Source organism: Syngnathus acus, chromosome 9 (genome assembly GCF_901709675.1).
Source record: "Syngnathus acus chromosome 9, fSynAcu1.2, whole genome shotgun sequence".
Lineage (NCBI taxonomy): Eukaryota > Metazoa > Chordata > Actinopteri > Syngnathiformes > Syngnathidae > Syngnathus > Syngnathus acus.
The window spans coordinates 19,772,297-19,793,579 of record NC_051094.1 but is presented as its reverse complement, the minus strand read 5'-3'; the positions used below and the strand labels follow the sequence as shown (position 1 = coordinate 19,793,579).

Here is a 21,283-nt window from a genome sequence, read left to right as displayed (position 1 = left end):
GCTCGGGCCCAGAGAACCCGGCGGCGTTTCTGGATGTTGTTCATAAACGGCTTTTGCTTTGCATGGTAGAGTTTTAACCCGCACTTACTGATGTAGTGACCAACTGTATTTACTGACAGTGGTTTTCTGAAGTTTTCCTGAGCCCATTTGGTAATATCCTTTACATACTCATGTCAGTTTTTAAGGCAGTGGCGTCTGAGGGATCGAAGGTCACGGTCATTCAGTCTTGTTTTCCGGCCGTGGCGCTTACGTGCAGTGATTTCACCAGATTCTCTGAACCTTTTGATGATATTATGGACCGTAGATGTTGAAAACCCTAAATTCCTTGCAATTTTGCTTTGAGAAATGTTGTTCTTAAACTGTTCAACTATTTCCTCACGCAGTTGTGGACTAAGTGGTGATCCTCGCCCCATCCTTGCTTGTGAATGACTGAGCATGTTTGGGGAGGCTCCTTTTATACCCAATCATGGTACCCAATTAGCCCAGGGGTGGGCAAACTTTTTGACTCGCGGGCCAAACTGGGTTCTAAATTTGGACCGGAGGGCCGAACCAGGAGCAGATGGACGTACTTTTTGTGTGAAGTAATATAAGCGACCTGTAAAGGTCATTGCATAAAAGATTTTGGCCTTTAGTAGGTAGTAAAGCATGGATATTCCAAACAAGTTTTTTGAAAACAAATGCATTTATTAACAGCATTAACAAAAAAAAAAATCACTAAAAAACTGCTATCAGTGATTCTCATAAAATACGACACTATTATTATGAATAACAGTCTCCATCCCTTCAGTGCCTGCAGGTCAGATTAATGAAAAATGTTTATCTTATGAGATCACATCAAACAGCAAACATTCTGACCAAATATATCATCTTGAAGAATCGGTGAAAGCATACATCCAAATAAAGTAATCAAAACGGCAACACGGTGAGGGGTATCTGAACATCAGAGCAGAGTTTTAACTCACAAACACCTGGTAACAGAGGTGAGGAAACGGGAAACACTTCCTTAAAGTAAGCCTTAAGAACTTTACAGGTTAAGATTAGTCGCAAACAGGTGGTGCATCAATGTCCTTGAGCATCTTGCATTGTTTGAAAATGAGAATGGTCGCTAGTTTCAATCCCTGCTATGTGTACAAATCATATTCAAAATGCATTTTTTTACAACAAACTTGAGAGCCTCCCCTTCATTTTCAGTGGGAACAGTGTTGTTGGTCTCCCTTTTTTGCTAGTGCATCATAGTCTGGAGTAAAATTTGTTGTGGCAATTCTTAGGAGAGATCCGTTTACCTCGATCTGTGACGGGTTGATGTGGCTGAACGTCGCGTACGTCGAGCCAAATTGGCCACTCTTTTAACATTCGGCACTCACTTCTTTTCTTCGGGCCACTCATTTTAATGGAAGGATTCCAGGGGAAGGTTTGTGGGTGGCTTTAGCGTAAAACTGTATCTGAAAGCTCAGCGAGCGAATTACAAGAATGCTGTCGTCACAGCCCACGCTCTAAATTCGGGACTGATACAAATAGAGCGCGAGTGCGCCATGTCCGTACTACTGAGTACGTACGTACACGCACTTGTGAGTGTGCACCGAGCTTTCTGACACGGCTTCCGGTAGTAAATGCGCAGGCGAGCGGTTCCCCATCTACTGGGGAAACGCAGTCATTGCAGGCAAAATGACAAAAAAAAAAGTTTAATAATACAATTAATTCAGGGTTGGCGGGCCGGATTAAACGGTCCCGTGGGCCGGATGTGGCCCGCGGGCCGTAGTTTGCCCACCCCTGGTCTAAGGGCATCAGCAAGCTCCTGTAAAGTCTGAGGAGCAACCTGGCGGCGTCTGATGGACCAAAACATTATGTCCCAGAGGTGTTCTATCGGGTTTAGATCAGGTGATCGTGAGGGCCGTTCAATTGTGTCAATTGTATGCAGACAGTATCTGGAGGATACTGTCTGCATACTCTTGCCACATGAAGCCAGGCATTGTTGTGGATCAGGAGGAACGCAGGACCTACTTACTGCACCAGCTGACCATGGGTGCAAGGATTTCATCCCGATACCTAATGGCAGTCACACTGCCGTTCTCTAGCCTGTAGAGGTCTGTTCGTCCCTCCATGGAAATGCCTCCCCAGACCATCACTGACCCACCACCAAACCGGTCATGCTGAATGATGTTGCAGGCAGCATAGCGCTCTCCTTGGCTTCTCCAGACCCTTTCACGTCTATCACAGGTGATCAGGGTAAACCTGCTCTCATCTGTGAAAAGCACAGGGCGCCAGTGGCAGACTTGCCAATTCTGCTGTTCTATGGCAAATGCCAATCGAGCTCCACGGTGCTGAGCAATGAGCACTGGGCACACTACAGGACGTCGTGCCCTGAGGCCACCCTCGTGAAGTCTGTTTCTGACTGTTTGGGCAGAGACATTCACACCAGTAGCCTGCTGGACGTCATTCTGTAGGGCTCAGGCAGTGCTCAACCTGTTCTTCCTTACACAAAGTAGCAGATATCGGTCCTGCTGATGAGGACCGTCTACGGCCCTGTCCAGCTCTCCTAGAGTAACTGCCTGTCTCCTGGAATCTCCTCCATGCTCTGGAGATTGTCCTGGGAGACACATCAAATCTTCTTGCTACAGCACGCATGGGTGCCATCCTGGAGGGGTTGGACAATCTGTGCAACTTCAGGAGGGTTAAGAAATCTCCTCATGCTCCCAGTCGTGATAATGACTAGGGATGCACCGAAAATTCGGCCACCAAAACTTTTCGGCCGAAAATGACCCAAAAGTGCATTTTCGGTTTTTGGCCGAAAGACCTAAATCACCGAAACAACACGGCCGAAACTTGTGATGACGTGAGCAAACAGCGCAGCCAGCACGCGGGAAAACGGGATAAGAGCCAGCATGTCTGCGGTGTGGACTGATTTCACTATCTCAGAGAAAGACCCACGGATAGCGATTTGCAAAACATGCAATGCTGAAATTTCAATCTGCAAAAAGTTTCTCCACGTCGGGTTTAATTCATCACCTGAAATCCAAACATCCCGATCGCCATTCTGAATATGAGAAGAAGGCGACACAGAAAAGGAAACTGACACCGAGCACGCCCACTCCGTCTGTGGCGGACGTTTTTGAAAAGGCAAGAAAGTTTGTGCATCCACAATTCTTGGTGGATTTGTTGTTGATAAAGGCTATGGTAACCATTGTTTTGATACACTTTTATGTTGTACACACAGAACAAAATGTAAAAGGCACTTGACTTATGCACTTTGTGTTTTTATAAGAGAACATATTTAATTTTACAGTCTTTCAGCAGGCCAGTCAGTTATAAGCCTGTAAATTATTATTTAATGTACACATGAGTGGGGTCAAGTTAAACATTTTATTTTTATTTTATTTTTGAATTTTAATTTATATTGTGCATTGTTGTAATGTCAGTGCTAAATAAATATTTTCATACTTTTGTAACTGGTTTATTGCAATGCCTTGATTTTAGTGAGGTTAGTACACATGTAGCCATAAATGCTGTGGTTCTAATAACTGACAATCATTCCTTTCGGTGTTTCGGTTTTCGGCCTTGGTTTCCTCATTTTTGGTTTTCGGTTTCGGCCAAGAATTTTTATTTCGGTGCATCCCTAATAATGACTCTAGCTAAAGCCAACACTTGTGGAAAAACTGTTAAAAAAGATCAAGAGGGAGGAACTTGAAATGGCCTCCACCTGCAAAAGCAGTCCTGTTTTGGGGACCATCTGGTTGTTGCCCCTCTAGCGCACCTGTTGTTAATTCCATCAACACCAATGCAGCTGAAACTGATGAACAACCCCTTCTGCACGTACCAGACCAAAACCTTATCAGAAAAGTCTAATTGAATTCATGCCATACCCTGATAAAAAACCGTTCCTTTAATTTTTTTGAGCAGTGTATGTACATATGTAGTGGTTTTTGTCATCTGTCTTTAACGTCGTGTTTCTAGAGATGAACAAAACAGCTTTCAAAAGAGACTCAACGGAGACAACAAAAAAACCGTTCTCCAGCCTTATGGCAGGGGGGGGCTAGTGATCCCAGGATGCTTCATGCGCCCACCTGTAGAATAAGTGGTCTCCAGTTCAAATTTACAGTGAACAACTGAGGAGCAGTCGTCCAGTTATTTCGTTTTACAGTCGTTTTTTTTTTTTTTACATTTCTTTTTACAATGGAGGATTACATATGCTAACTCAAACGATTTTCAACTATGGATTTTCGGTCGAAGCAAGAGTAAAGGAAGACCAACTCCGGAGTTAAAAGGTTTGATTCGGACAACGGGACTTCGGAGCATGTCTTTTCAAACAGAGTGGTACGCACGATCGAAAACAAGTTTTTGATTCCATGTGCTTTATTGAGTGTTTTGATGTGTGAAGGCTGCTGATATGGGATTTTAATTAAAATAGTTCAAATTAGGTGGCTCGGTGGAGCACTGGGTAGCACGTCCGCCTCACAGTTAGGAGGGTGCGGGTTCGATTCCACCTCCGGCCCTCCCTGTGCGGAGTTTGCATGTTCTCCCCGGGCCCGCGTGGGTTTTCTCCGGGCACTCCGGTTTCCTCCCACATCCCAAAAACATGCTTGGTAGGCCGATTGAGCACTCCAAATTGTCCCTGGGTGTGAGTGTGTATGGTTGTTTGTCTCTGTGTGCCCTGCGATTGGCTGGCAACCGGTTCAGGGTGTCCCCCGCCTACTGCCCGATGGCGGCTGGGATAGGCTCCAGCACGCCCGCGACCCCCGTGGGGACTAAGCGGTACAGGAAATGGATGGATGGATAGTTCAAATTAAATAATGAATAAGCTACTCTAGAGCAGCGTTCCCCAACCTTTTTTGTGACACCGTCAGGTGTCGGACAAATTTTACCGGGGGGAGGGGGGTTGACGTCAGTGCCTCTGTTGTCCACTCCCCTCATATATAAAAAAGTAATTTTCTCAATGGATTGACACGATTCACAAAAATACAAAACACGGAAATCGGCGAAAAATTCTCATCCCTGCAAATGTATCTGAAATTATTTGCATTGCCCCCTTAAATATTAGGTTACGGATACACTGGTCTGGCCCTCTTCAGACAAATTGGAGTGAACTGACCCTAAAATAAATGACAAGATCCTGGACCCCTGCAACACTTAAGTATAAACTTTAGAATAAAGAGTAATCGATTTAGTAGTGGTACATACTTCTTGATAATTGACTTACTAGTCACTACCTCCAACCTCCAAGAGCGCATTACATGGCACAGAAGTGGTAAATAACGTTATTTTAAATTGTAATAAAAACGACAGTGTTTTGTATAATAAGAATGAATGAGAATTCCTTTTATTAGTCATTATACATATATAACGAGATTGTAGCTGCCTAACAGTGCAAAATAAAACAATAAAGTAATCTTGTAAGGGCAACATCGCTAATCTCAATGGACGATCTCGATTAAAACAACACGCTTCATCAATATACTTGCTTTTACAACTTAAACTGAATAGAACACTTACTGAAGAGCCCAGAAAGGAAAATTGGAAACTTTGCTTGACCTGCTCACATTCCAGGATATTGTTGAGGCCGACATATGTTTATATGTCGGCAGTTTTGCTAGTCAACAGCGACGACCAGGTAATTTAAAATAGCAGATGCAGACGTTTTAGTAAGTAAATATCACAGATAGTCACACTTACATGTTGGGGTTCCTCTTCAATGCATTACTAATGTCTTTAACTACTCGTTGTACCAAGACATCCAACTCTGACCGCGACTCCGCCATTTTGGGTCACCAAATGACGCCGTGCACTGGGCCAGTGTTTCCGGGTGAAAAGACAAAGGTTAGCTCGTGTCTTATGCTGCATTCGCTTGAAAAAAAATCAGTCGCAATCATACAGGGATGACAATGGCAAATGTGAAAAAGCACGGAAAAGTAGCGGGGATATGAATGTGTGTGTGTGTGTGTGTGTGTGTGTATGTATGTATATATACTATATATAATATATATATATATATACACTATTACTATATACTATATATACTATTACTCCACATCTTTGTTTTCTTGCTCAACGACGGATATATATATATATTAATCCGAATTAATACTATTAATAATAAATAATAATAAAAACAACTATTGTAACAATTATGAACAAAAAACTGCAACAATGTCTGCTCTGCTTTACAGCAACAGAGCCAACACCCTATCGTCCTCCACAATACAGACAAGACAATACACGAGCACAACAGCACAAAAACACTCACAAATGACACAACATAAAAGAAGTTTCAACACAAAAGACAGAAAACTTCGGATTCCTCCTCGGAAGTTTTAACACATTAGAAAGAAAACTCCGGATTCCCCCTCGGCAGTTTTAACACACAAAAAAAGAAAACCATAAAGAAACAACCACCTCCACATAAATCATTTAAGTATCAAATTTGGGTTCGGGAAAAACAACTCCTCCACGGTGCGGAGGGACCACAGTTTATGAGGGAAAAAGCCTTCTTACCTTCTAAAGGTGGGGCCCCGGGCCTCCAGACCGCAGAAGAAGCTCTCCCCACGGAGTCTTAAAACCGCTCAACTGGACAAAGCGTCAGGGGTCACCAATTGTTGCGTTTTGTTCAAGATGTCCGTCGTTGAGCAAGAGAACAAAAGATGTGGAGTAATAGTTGGTTCTTTATTTGCAAGATCTTGGGTTGCTTCACTACAAGTGCACTTCAGCAGATGAGAACAACAACTCATAGTTCCGCTCATAATGCTTTTATAGTGTCCACAGGCAGGAATAAGGAAGAGGAGAACAAAAAGGAGGAGAACATGAGGGAAAAAAATATTCTCATAAGGCAGGCACTTGCTCTGTTATCACCTGAACCTGAGGAGAGTGGTGAGGACAGCAGAGAGGATCATCGGGGCTCTTCTTCCCTCCATTCAGGACTTGTCATCCCAGCGCTGCGTGTCCCGAGCCCGTAATATTATCAGTGACCCATCACACCCCCACCATGGACTGTTCTCCCTGCTGCCCTCTGGGAAGAGGTTTCGCAGCATCCGCTGCAGGTCCACCAGGTTCTGCAATAGTTTTTTCCCTGCTGTCGTCAGACTGTTGAACATTCAAACGTAGCATTCCTCTGCACACTTGGAAATACTGTTTTTGTCTCCTGCACTGTTTACATACTTTATCACTGCTGCACTTTGTACTTTATACTTATCTTATTTCATATTTTTATATAGAATGTCACTTTTTAACCAGCCGCAATACCACTACATTGTTGAAAGCCGTATGCAACGGAATTTCGTTTTGTGTACACCCAGTGTTGACAAAATGACAATAAAGTTTGTCTAAGTCTAAGTCAATGTTTTGTATCAGTGTGTCATGAAGTTATTAAGCTTTGCCTTATGTGTAATGAAAAAGTTACTAAGCTCTGTGTGCTGTCAGTGTTCTGATTAAATAACTGTGTATAAAGTATTTACACATTGATTGACATGATAAAATATATAAATTAATAAGAATATGTACACATTGATTGACATGATAAGTAAAACAGTACAACAATATAAAAAGTATATAAATTTGTCTAAACTAACAAAAATATGTTGTTGCTCTCTCTTCAATCCCACTTTTGACCTCAAAAGAGGTCAACCAAAAAACAAAAACAAATTAACGAAGTGTGTCAACCGGGTGAGTGTCGGGCGCATCATCTGGAACATCAATAGGAACAGGGGAATATTGGATCATCTGATAGGCAGGAGGTCGTTCTAAGTCGCGCTTCTCAATAGCAGTAGTGATCAGGCGGTTACACAAAGAGCGAATGCAAGGAACACAACATCCACACACCACCAAAATAGAGACGAACACAGCCAAGGAGGTAAGAACAGAGAAAACCAGGGACTTGTATTTACCAAACATCTCACCAAAAACAGCCCAGTGCGACGTATCAACACCAGAGTGTTCCTTCATCTTTCCATTCAAAGTGCGGAGACCTGAAATGGCCCTAGACCAGGGGTGGGCAAACTACGGCCCGCGGGCCACATCCGGCCCACGGGACCGTTTAATCCGGCCCGCCAACCCTGAATTAATTGTATTATTAAACTTTTTTTTTTGTCATTTTGCCTGCAATGACTGCGTTTCCCCAGTAGATGGGGAACCGCTCGCCTGCGCATTTACTACCGGAAGCCGTGTCAGAAAGCTCGGTGCACACTCACAAGTGCGTGTACGTACGTACTCAGTAGTACGGACATGGCGCACTCGCGCTCTATTTGTATCAGTCCCGAATTTAGAGCGTGGGCTGTGACGACAGCATTCTTGTAATTCGCTCGCTGAGCTTTCAGATACAGTTTTACGCTAAAGCCACCCACAAACCTTCCCCTGGAATCCTTCCATTAAAATGAGTGGCCCGAAGAAAAGAAGTGAGTGCCGAATGTTAAAAGAGTGGCCAATTTGGCTCGACGTACGCGACGTGATGTTCAGCCACATCAACCCGTCACAGATCGAGGTAAACGGATCTCTCCTAAGAATTGCCACAACAAATTTTACTCCAGACTATGATGCACTAGCAAAAAAGGGAGACCAACAACACTGTTCCCACTGAAAATGAAGGGGAGGCTCTCAAGTTTGTTGTAAAAAAAAATGCATTTTGAATATGATTTGTACACATAGCAGGGATTGAAACTAGCGACCATTCTCATTTTCAAACAATGCAGGATGCTCAAGGACATTGATGCACCAACTGTTTGCGACTAATCTTAACCTGTAAAGTTCTTAAGGCTTACTTTAAGGAAGTGTTTCCCGTTTCCTCACCTCTGTTACCAGGTGTTTGTGAGTTAAAACTCTGCTCTGATGTTCAGATACCCCTCACCGTGTTGCCGTTTTGATTACTTTATTTGGATGTATGCTTTCACCGATTCTTCAAGATGATATATTTGGTCAGAATGTTTGCTGTTTGATGTGATCTCATAAGATAAACATTTTTCATTAATCTGACCTGCAGGCACTGAAGTGATGGAGACTGTTATTCATAATAATAGTGTCGTATTTTATGAGAATCACTGATAGCAGTTTTTTAGTGTTTTTTTTTTTTTAATGCTGTTAATAAATGCATTTGTTTTCAAAAAACTTGTTTGGAATATCCATGCTTTACTACCTACTAAAGGCCAAAATCTTTTATGCAATGACCTTTACAGGTCGCTTATATTACTTCACACAAACACTACGTCCATCTGCTCCTGGTTCGGCCCTCCGGTCCAAATTTAGAACCCAGTTCGGCCCGCGAGTCAAAAAGTTTGCCCACCCCTGCCCTAGACAGACTTCCGTCTGCCGCAGTGTTATTAGGGATGAAAGTACAACATGTGTCTCCAAACATAGCACAAACTCCACCCCTCTCCGCCAACAGCATATCCAACGCCATCCGATTCTGAAATGCCATAAGGGAAGTAGCAGCTAGTTGCTCATGCACTGCCTCAAAACCCGCCTGTGTCCAATTACCAAGCCTTTGCACATTGTAGTGGACATAATTAATTCTGTCGACGTTCTTGTTAATGGTGCACCACCAACAAACAAACGATTCAAAACGGCTTTTACTTGATCTACCAATTTGTAATCATCAGGCACGCTCAAACATTCAACAAAATTCTTGAATCTTGACACCTCGCGGTACCCCAATCGCATCAATGTAAGTGGGGTTATCAGTACCCTGCCAGCGTAAATCACGTTTGTATATCGTAAGCCAATCAGTAGGAACAACACTGTTAGCTCCATCAATGAGCTCTTCAGTAGTCATCGGGTACACGGAGGCGGGCAGTATAAGAGAGACCAGGGCGCACAGGCCCTTTACACCGGCAGGCAAGCGATCAAAAAGACAATCATCACCACACCACCACCACACGTCACTCCTAGAGACTGGTCTAAACGTTGGGTTTACCTTAGTGCTAACTGAGCACCACCCATCAGTCAAATTACCCAACTTTGGTCCACGCCCCGTACAATTAACACTTGTGAAATTGCCAGGAGCCGTCTTACTAAAAACGAAATCATTCCTTGTAGCTACTGTGAGGGGGTAATATTTATCATACATAGCACAAACAGGAGACGGGTTGGTAGAATTCATGACATCAACTAAGCACGCAATCGTAATCGGAGCAGGTACTATTCTTAACAAAGGCCTGGGACCCAAACACACCACACATTCCGTTTTATCTGCAAGCAACCAATTATTATTGTCCTTGGCGATGCCGGTCGTTACCTTAAACCAGTCATCTGTTGACAGCTCCGAATTGTGTATATCTATTATCACAGAGGAAGCCGACCTAGGGCCCATGGTCAATCCTGGTTGCCTGCGCATTGTCTGGCCAGCCAATTCGGTAACATTAGGGCATAGTGAGAGAAAAACGAACGGGTCTGTATTCCAATATTTAACACAAAATCCTAGCCTATAACACAACGGGCTCGGACGTTTGTGCAAGGATGGTGGGATCATTCTTAATGGCACTCGGGTGCTATTGAACACCAAAACCAAATTCTTCCTTCCATCATTCTTCTGTTTACTGATTTTCAAAATTTTAGACCAGGTTTTAGCATGTGCTTCCCACCCGTAAGAACCACCAGGCCAATTAGAAGCCGTGGTCGCAAATACCCACCCCCAATAAGATCCCTTTTTCTTATATCCTAACGCATCCCCGTACCAATCATAATCATACCATGCACCCCCTTTGTAACCCCCCAAAGTGAAAGAATTCATGGGAATTATAACATAACTTACAAACTTATTCGAATCATAACACACGTAGGGTTCGATAAATGTGTCTTTGTGAGAAGTGTCAACATTACATGGGTCCGGCGGCAAAACACGCATGTTAGAGCCACTTACTCCTCTTCTGCTCCTTTGTACGTAATGAGTCGGGACGCCAAGACCAGGAAACGGTAGTTCTGCTGTTGTCGGTGTAGGGCAAATAGCGGCGGAGATTTGTACCAATTCAAGCCATAACAGGGGAGAAATGATAAAGAGAGCAAGAACACAAATACCTAACATTAAGAGAGTAAATGAGGGAGGACGGGGTGAGGGTTGCAAAAGGTGATACATCATCAAAAACTTCAAACAATGTCAGCAAAGAACTGCCGTAAGGAGGCGGTCTCGCCTTAATTCTCCTGTTTAAGTTGAGAGTGTGAGTGAAAAACCTGCGGAAAGATATTATAATGCAGGAAAAGGCTCACACGGTCCCTTTGCCTTAGGCGACCAAAATGTTATCAATATCGTCAGTCCAAGATAACACTTGCTCGTAACAGTTCGGCCATTGGGGGCTTGGCACGCCCACTGGTGGAGGGTAAGCACAGTTCTTACCCCTTTTGCAGCTCTGCTCCGTCCGGAAGGAACCTGAAAATGTCTGCTGTGCAGTTTCTGTCTTCAGTGGCTCAGGGTAGACTACCTGGCCACCAAGGGGGAGAGGATTATTCTGCCTCTTTTTCAATTGGGAGTGGGGACGCTGTCGATGGTGCATGTGGATCTTTGCAGGAATCCTTTACAGGGGCACACTGGGATAGATGATACCACGTGTCTCCTTTGCCGGCCAGCCACAGCATGCGCTCCACCACTGCAAAGGGTCCAGTCCAGCGAGGCTCTGTCCACTTTCTCTTCAGGACTTTCAGCGAGACAGTTGGGGTGATTTGGATCTCGGCGGTCCCATCTGGGTCCGCTGCAGTCTGCGCCGCAAACCGGAACCATAAAACTGGACAATTGGTCTAAGATGTGTGTGTGTGCGCTTACCACCATCCAGATCAGCAACCGGAAGTGTTGAAGCTGGTCCAGGAAAACAGCGACCTTTCTGCAACTCAAAAGGGGTGTGCCCAGTCCGGGCGTTAACAGACATGCGCACACACATCAATGCCAGAGGAAGTGCTTGAACCCAATTCAAATTAGTCTCTGCCATGACTTTGTTCAGTTTATCTTTCAATGTACGATTCATTCTTTCGACCTGGGCTTGCGATTGAGGGTGATAAACTGACCCGAATTTGTGTTTAAGGCCCAGCATACTTTCCGCACGCTGAAGATCCTTGTTTTTAAAGTGTGTGCCATTATCCGATTTTATAATGTGTGGGAAACCATGTGTCGGGATGTAGTGATTAACCAGACATTTTATCACAGTTTTTGCATCTTCTCTCCGGCATGGATAAGCTTCTGGCCAACCAGAGTATGCATCAACAATCACCAACAAATATCTCTGACCACTCACTGTCTGAGTCATATCGGTGAAGTCCATTACCATTTCCTGTCCAGGAAGTGTAACATTTGGGGCACTCTGACCCTGGAGGGGCTTCCATGTTGGTCTCGCATTGCATTCTTGGCATATTGTACAATGTCCAACACTTTCCTCCAGCACGTCATCCAAAAAAGGATGCCACCATTTTCCCAGTCTCCTTTTAGTCTCTTTCTTACCCACGTGTCCCGGTCCGTGCGCTTCATCAATCAGAGACTTCAACAACTCCATAGGGGGAGCCGGGAGTCCCCCTTTTCGCCAAATGCCATCGTCTGTTTTCTGTGCCCCCTTTTGTTTCCACACACTTATCTCCTCAGGTCTAGCTCGTTTTTGCTGTGACAGCATATCTTCAACTGTCCATCTTGTTTGTCCACCAGGCTGAATCGACAATTGTACCATCATACAGTCGTCTGATACTTTATATCCTGCAGCCGCTTTTGCGGCGGCATCTCCTTTGGCATTGCCCAGCGAAATTGTATCTCATTTCAGAGAATGTCCTTTGCATTTCACAACCGCCACTTTTCTCGGTTTCATGACAGCATCTCTTAGTCGTAAAACATCATCTAGATATTTCACTGGGGAACCTGATGTGGTAACATATGCAGTTCTCTCCCATTCTGTGAGTCCAAAATGTACTGCTGTAACCACATAAGCTGAATCTGTGTAAATATTTACAATTTTCCCTTCAGCCATTTTCAACGCCTCAGTTATGGCTATCAGTTCAGCTCTTTGGGCCGACTGTGGTCCCACAATCGGCTCAGCTTTGATCGCTTCAAATTTATTATTTACATGTCTCACCACTGTGTATGCAGATTTAAGCGACAGGGCGGTTGTTTTTGTTCATAGGGGTCTAGAAGAACGGAGCAAAACATGAGTATTCTCCTTTCCCCCTTTTGTTTCTGAAAGAGAACAGCGGAAACAGAGCGGCTTCTTACAGAAACATCCAAATAAAAGGGTGAATCATATCGGGGAATGGCCATATCAAGCGCCGATGAAAGTGACTGTTTCAGGGCAATGAATAGTTGTTCCGCCTCAGTTGTCCATGTTAGAGGAGCTGAAAGGTTGCGCATGCCAACATCTTTGACCAACTGCCACAAAGGAGCGGTAAACTCAGCAAAGTCAGGAATGAAATTACGGGAGTAATTAGCAACACCCAAGAAACTCAGCATCTCGCGGACAGTGTCCGGGTGGGGATGATGCAGAATAGTGGAGCGATGGGAAGCACTCAACCCCGTGCCCCCAGAGGACACCATGCGGCCCAGGAACGAAACGAGACAACGAGCGCACTGCAACTTAGCCCGAGAAACTTTCAGGCCTTGAGACTGCAGGTGAAGCAGAACAGCTTTAGTTGCTTGCAAGCAAGCATCTTCAGAAGGGGCGGCCAGAAGGATGTCATCCACACATTGGATGAGCGTGACGCTGACGGGAAGAGTCAGGCAAGACAGAATGTTGCGCAGGACCGCATTAAAAATACCAGGGGAAAGGACAAAACCCTGGGGCAACCGAGTGTAGGAGTAGGTCTTGCCCTCAAAGGTGAAGGCAAAGATGCGTTGGAGCAACCTATCGAGAGGCAGGCAGAAAAAAGCATTTGCCAAATCAATGCAGGAGAAAAATCTATGTTCAGGAGAGATCCGAGACAATGCAGCAAAGGGGTTTGGCACAGAAAGGAGGGGAGTGAGCACTTTGGCATTGCCGGTCTGCAGATCATGAACCATCCTGAACCTCCCTCCTTCCTTTTTAGGAACCGGCAAAATTGGGGTGTTCCAGGAAGGGTCAGATTCAATTTGAAGAACACCTAATTGGAGGAGGGAGCGTATATTTTCTGCGATGCCGGCTGCACCGTCTGGAGAAATACGGTACTGGCGCAAACGAACTGGATCTGGGGTGATTTCAAAAGTAACAGGAGAAACGTTTCGACAAAGGTCTACGTCATTTGAACCCTGTTGCCAAAGATCAGCAGGGAGAGCATGTAACATTTCTTCAGCCAAATCTGAATCAGTCGTTTCCCGACCATGGTGCCGTGACAGGAGAACATGTTGCAGAACGGAGGGGACTGGAACCGCAGACAATTTCATGCGGTAAGAATCACAAGATGACGAGTAGGACAATTTGGGAGATACGGGAACCCAATCAGAGGCATGAGAGGCCGCATATGTCATTGGGCCTAAATCTTTAGCGGTGTGTTCCACTGCCACCATCAAAGTGGCATGAGGGCTGCATGGAGGAAGAGATGCATCAGGAGGGTTGTCCATTCCGTACCAGAAAAGTTGGTCGTCTTTCAGATTAGTCTGCAAAGCCACACCAGCAGGCCCTGCCAATAAATAGGTGTTGTACAGCTGCCATTCACTGCCCTCCACCTGTTGGAATCCCCCCGCATACACCAGATCACTGAACCTATCATTGTACAAAGTGCAATGCAAGGGGTCAGACGGGGCAGGTAACGGCGAAGGGCGCGGCACTAAGGCATCCAACGGTCAACTTGACGCACAACCTGCTGCCATGAGTCAGAGGATTCGTCAACAGCCGCCCAGTAGATGTCTGCTACAGCCGCAGCAGGGTCAGGCACATCAGTGTCCAAAAACAAAGGAAGAATGTGTGATTCACAAGTCTGTTGTATGGTGCAGAGAAAACGATCCCCATTAGGAAACACAACCCAAATTCCATCAGGAGTGCGATGCAAGGATGCGGCCAGTTTCATCAGCAGGTCTCTTCCCATCAGATTTATGGGACATTGGGGAGCAAATATGAAGGAATGGTGAAGATTTTGGTGTGCCACTGTCACTGTTACATCATGTGTTAACGGCAGGGATTGAGCTTTTCCCGAAAAGCCGGTAAGTGAGACTGATTGGCTTGAAAGGCACACCTGCGATGGAAGCTTCGTGACGGTGGAGTATCTAACACGGTATCCACCATAAAGTCAGTAGCTTCACCATTCAGCATCACTCTGAGACTGGGTTCCTGCATTCCCATCTCCCCGACTCCTGGGCCCCTTCATTGAGGATATTGTCCCGCACTCGGACCAGAATTTGGTGAAGGTATCAGCTGCAGGTTCGGAGTGGGTGGTGGCACCTGCGGTGGAACGTAAGGACGCTGCATTATTCCATGGGTCGGAGCATACTGCAGAGGGAAATAGAGCTGTTGAGTGCAAGCTCTGTAAGGATGTACAGGCTGTCCACAGTTCCAACAGATACTGACAGTCGATGGTGATGCACCGCGCGGACCGCCTTCAAACCCACGACCACGACCCGCACCCCCCCGTCCTCCCGACTGACCATGACCAACTCCCCAAGATGGGACATTCATCTGAGGAGCCATTATAGTCGGGGGAACTCAAGCAGGTGTACTGGACGTGGCAGGAATTGCTGCTACCGGGGCCTGCACATCAGTCGTTTTGGTTTTTGGGTGGTATGCGGTAGATTTAGCCTCCTGGACTTTCAGGGCAGTTAGTTCCTGTTCAAGTTTCTGCAACTTCGTCTCCTGTTGGGTGGTCTTTTCATTATATCGCATAAAATAGAAGGTCACCAGCAGGGCTGTGGACTCGGACCCGGACTCGGGGACTCGAACTCTGTCGGACTCGGTCATTTTTGCCGGACTCGGACTCGGTGCTGATTTTGACCGAGTCCAACGAGTCCGACAATAAAAAAAATACGTTAAATTTTATTTTCATCATGCTGCTGAGAATGCGCGTAGGAATACTGTCCACAGCCCTGCTTACGATCAAGTTTGAAAAAGAACTTGACAGCATTGAGCGCCGCCGGCGTTTGTCGGCCGCCACCTCGCCAACCGGTCAAACGCGCATGCGCGTGAGGGGAAATCCCGCAAAGGAGGAGGGACAAACAGAGCGATTGGTTTTGCTGGCTTTTTAATAAATGGCGACTGTGACTACGGGGCCCATTAGGTCCAGAAAAGCTGACAAGACGCTTGCCCAAATGGCAAGGAAAAAATGCACAGCTAAACGAATATATGACGATGAACACAGGACGTTTTTAACAGAGTTAAAGTTGTTTTTTGTTGAACGCTATGGCAAGCCATTCTGCCTGATATGTCGGACGTCATTGGCGCATTTAAAAGCTTCAAATGGTCAGCGCCACTTCAGCTCACTTCATGCCAATATCGATAAGGACTTTGCAAAAGGGACTGAATTTCGCAAGCACAAGTTTGGAGACTTTGAAAAGTCAGGCAGAAAAATAGGTACAGTTTTTCAAAAAAATTACGAAGCACTCAGAGACTGTCACACTTGCATTGTTTCAACTGGCTTGGAACATTGCACGGGCTAAAAAGCCATACAATGAAGTGGAGTTCGTTAAAATATGCCTCAGTGACGTTATTGAATTTTATTTTCATCATGCTGCTGAGAATGCGCGTAGGAATACTGTCCACAGCCCTGCTTGCTTGTTATGAAGACAAATTCAGTTGTTGCGTGCGCGCCCGCGCCTGCCTGCCTGCGTGCGTGCACGTACAAGACCGAGCGTAAGTTACGATCAATGCGGCCACGTTGAGTTGCACTTAGGCTAATGTTTACATTATGTACCAATGTCAAGGACGATTATGTCACCCAGCTTATATCATTGATGTGTTTCGATAGTTGTGGGGTCGTCACTAATTATTTGTGTTTAGATAAATGTCTGAGCTATAATGGTGTAATTAATTATTAAAACTTGAAAGTATCTGTTTATTGTATTCGTTTATATGTTTAATAAAGACAAAGCCATCACAAAACTGATTTTGATCTAAATTAGCCTTGAATAAAGACTAAGCAGTCACATGAATTAACAGAAAAAAATGGACAGCCGGACTCGGACTCGGATTCGTGGTCAAGAGGCCGGACCGAGTCCACAGCCCTGGTCACCAGTGAAATACACGAACGGTGATCAGCGGATAATGAGGTTGGATTCTCGCGTAACTGTTCCTGCACTTTAGTAGGCAAACCTCGACTCACAGCAGAACGAAACAGAGAAGCGGACATTTCGGATGAGGTCTTCATACTAAATTCTTCTACTGCTCTATCCAAGAATTGAGTGGGAGATTCCCCAGGCAGTGGTGACAAGATCATTTCATCAAAAACAACTTGAGGTGTGGGGAAAAGCCGACGCATAGTGGCGGAAAAGGCACGCGTCATGTTTCCATCAAGTGCAGTATCAGCAGGACAATTAAGCCAGGACAACGCATGGCGAATGACCAGCAGCCTCTCGGCAGGACAGCAAGAATGAGCATAGAAAGTACATCCCCTGTGGTCAACATCTGACCAGCAGTAGCAGAGGAAAGCTTAGCAACCCACGGTGCAACTCCATTGGACAACGGAGGCAATTTGGCGACAATCAAATCCAAATCCGTTAATGACCAGGGGGTATAATTAAACCGTGGAATTCCCCCAGTGGTGGACGTGGACACCAATGGCATAGCCAGAGAGGTGTGAGATCCTGTGTCAGCCAGATCACCAACCGCTCCTAATGTTTTTTTAACCAAGTCACCTCTCAATTGATGACTGGCAGAGGGAGAACTTTCCCCTCTTCCAAACGATCTTTGTTTTGACACATTCAATCGAATAGCTTCAATCGTCCTGTAACAGTCTGCAACCGGATCCGCAGTGGGAGACTGGGGGGTCAAAGGGGAGTAAGTGAGAGGAATAATCATGGGTGATCAGCGAACCACGAGACGTGGAATAACCAGATGCGGCCACATGTCGAGGCCTCTCGGGGGTGCTAGAGTAAATTTCCTCCATCAAGGTGTGCTCTCGTATGGCTTCCAACCATCGGCCATTAACAAGCGTGCGGGTTTTGGCCAAAAGAGATTTAAGCTGGGACTTTTTTTCGCAATGCAGGGGCATGTCGTCGACGCATCTAATAATCTGATCAAGGTCTAAGAGAGCGTTCACGGGAGACATCTCGCCTTTCAAACATGCATTTTTTATGGCTTCAGTTGTATCCACAAAAGATGGTCGAAATCATTGCCCAACAGAGGACCCTCGCACTTCTGCGGAGGAACTGGAACAGATGTAGATGTGGTGACTCTAGTGGTGATTGGAGAAGTCCCAGACGTGTCTTCTCTAATAATTGAACATTCCACTTGGCCACCTGTGATTTGTACAATAAGTGCTTGCATCGCTGGAGCCACACACACAGTAGAGCAGTGTTTCCCAACCAGTGTGCCGCGGCAAATCGGAGAATCTTGAGGTTTCATGTTGTGGCATCGGCACATACTCAGTTTATGTGTGTGTTGCTGTGTGCATTTACTAACAGTGACACTATGACGGCTGTGGTGCGTTTTCGGTCCGATGGAAATCAGAGCAGGTAGTTCAATGGGAGAACCTGGATTGTTCATTTTTCACCAACATAAAATACACAGTCAAGTCGAGACACCTCGACTGTGATAGCCACTCAGCCGCTGTCAGAACAGCAGAGCGTCTTTAAAAGTGACTTTGTTCTTAATGTCGCAATATTTATAGAGCTAGTCTAAAACAGTAAACAAAGTCATATTGATTCTTTTGGATTTTGATCACAATCACTTTCAATAATTTATTCCTTATGCTGTCTAAAACCTTTTTTCAAAAACTGTCACTTTTATTTACAAAAGAAATACAATTTAAAGAATATTTAGTATTTATTTTTCTTCAATTAGTCGACTCTCCATACATATATAGGAATAGAACTTTACGTCTTTTGTTGTAATATAACTGATTTTAATATAGAAGCTGGTGTAACACTTAACAGATTTTTGTTGGTGGTGTGCCTCGAGATTTTTTCCAATGAAAAGGTGTGCCGTGAATGAAAAAAGGTTGGGAAACACTGCAGTAGAGGATGACGTAGGCGAAAAAGGATTCAACAGTGGCGGCCCTGACAAATGTAGCAATTCATCCTTATCACTTGTTTGAGGCAGCTGTGGATAACAGCCACTAGGTTGAGCCAGCTTAGGAGGAGGAAGAGAGCAGCCAGCAGACGGAGCCAGCCGAGAGGGGGGAGAGGCGCCTTTCTCCCCCACCCCAGCAGACCCATCCACCAACGCTGACCCCCCCTCCTGCACCGGGGCAACAGCATTTCCCTTCTTCGCCCAATATCTGTTTCCAACAGCCAACATCAGTATTCTCACAATCGAGCGCCATATTTCGACTTGATCACGTCTGTTTATTTTTTCTTCCGCTCACTGTAAATTTGCTCTGCCTTTCAGCAGCCAATTCTTCCAATCTGATAACCAATTTGGCTTCAGTTTTTTGTAATAATGCCAACACATCAGTTTTGTGATCATCAGTAGGGAAGTGTCCAGATCTTTGAGAGTTCTTTATCCAATCAGTCATTTCCTGTCGTTTTACCTCGAAATTTTCCACATGAATTGCAACAGCGGCACTCAGTTGATCTCTCACACTCTTATCTGCCAATGGGAGTGCTTTCAGATAAACCCATCCTTCTCTCGATCAAATTCACCTTCCATTTTCACAATTAACCCGAATTAATATTATTAATATGTAATAATAAAAATAACTATTGTAACAATTATGAACAAAACAACAATGTCTGCTCTGCTTTACAGCAACAGAGCCAACACCCTATCGTCCTCCACAATACAGACAAGACAATAGAGGCTTTGCAGTCACGTGGTTTTATCACGTGATTTTGTGTTATGCCGCCATCTTGGCGGTCAACCGGTCAGCTCGTTCCTACGTGTTCGTACAGATTCAGTTTGATTTCTGCGCTACATTTTCACCGATTTCATCCGAATTATGGCTGATTCGCTATCCAATGAAGTTGGGCATTTGGATGAAGAATCCAAGAAACGTTACCGAGAGAAGTTGAACCTTGTTGGCACAACGGATCCGTACCTTTTACCGAGAAGCATGCTAAAATCACCTGAGCATTTTGCAACAGCCGACCTGCCTGATCTCTCATATCCAGATATTTATAATTACCTCGTCGATTCACCATCTCCGTACACTGGAAAGGACCTTAAGGCATACAAGAGTCTGGATGCCTACAAGTATTTTACAGCAGGTTTTGTGCATGATGGGCTGATATGGCAGATTCCAAACAGAATCGATTTCTTCTCATGACCAAGGTAAGGAAAATATCATATTGAAATCTGAGAAATTAATTCCTACAATAAAACATTACATAATTTCTAACTATTCAATATAGAGCTTATGCAACAATTTCTACAAAAATACTTTTTAGAATTCATGCTTGATAATTCCTTTTGGTCTCTTGCTCAAAATGAACCAGGTTTAAATTTTCAAGCTAATTTAATGAATGATTCATGAGAAAATTTACCAAATGCCAGGTAAAATATGCATAAATGGACAGTAAGAGGTCTAGCCTTGTATATTCTATCCAAATTAGGGACTGATAATAATATAAGGTATGTCATATTATCTGTTTCAGGTAAAACACTCTCAACGGATGAATGATCCTCCCCTCAGACCTTGGGTAGCAATAGCGAAAGATGGTCAGATCCTGTGCTGCCACTGTACCTGCATGGCTGGATTGGGTGAAACATGTTCACATTCAGCAGCATCCCTGTTCGCCCTGGAGACATTAATACGTATGAAGACGGCCACTTCATGCACATCACTACCTTGTCAGTGGCTGAAACCATCAGCATCGCACATAGAATATGCTGAAGGATGCAATATCGATTTTGCCCGTCCAGCCCAGAAACGAAAGTCAGAAGTTTCAACTCCTGAGGAAAGTGCTGCGAGAAAACTGCTGAATGTTCCTCCACCAACTGAAGAGCAGAAAGCTGCCTTTTACAAGGCTTTGTCTGAATGCGGTGGAAGACCAGCAATTTTGAGCATTGTCCCTGACTATGCTGACAACTTTGTGCCAAGGGCAGTGAAGCGAAAGCTTCCTGTATCTCTCTCACAGCGGTACGATTCTGGCAATATGAAACTCAGCCCAGATGAACTTGCACTAAAATGCCGGTCAGAGCTGGAAAAGTTACATTCCATTACCAGAGAGCAGGTTTGTATTTTTTTCGCACTTAGTAATTAATATATATATCATAAATAATTGATTGTTCTCCAACCTGTTACAAATAATCTAATCATAGTGAAAACAATTTTTATTAAAATGTTTTTC

At 44.7% G+C, this 21,283-nt stretch overlaps 1 protein-coding gene and 1 long non-coding RNA gene across 5 annotated transcripts in view; one reads left to right on the top strand and one right to left on the bottom strand.

The window, feature by feature from the left end:
* The window catches only part of ptar1 (protein prenyltransferase alpha subunit repeat containing 1), a 71,345-nt gene extending 65,519 nt beyond the window's left edge, over nt 1-5,826 (bottom strand). For 2 of the 4 annotated variants that reach the window (XM_037259514.1, XM_037259516.1), the window contains exon 1: nt 5,668-5,813. In XM_037259514.1, the coding sequence (XP_037115409.1) occupies nt 5,668-5,753 (86 nt within the window). In that variant the 5' untranslated portion in view covers nt 5,754-5,813. Of the gene's footprint in view, nt 1-5,667 lie in introns of all 4 variants that reach the window. The other 2 variants (XM_037259515.1, XM_037259513.1) reach the window with 2 other exon arrangements.
* On the top strand, nt 2,074-21,051 carry LOC119127579. Its single transcript, XR_005098864.1, has 3 exons — nt 2,074-2,084; nt 8,459-8,464; nt 20,588-21,051. It is a non-coding gene; the product is annotated as an uncharacterized LOC119127579 (long non-coding RNA).
* Nucleotides 21,052-21,283: the final 232 nt, after the last annotated feature.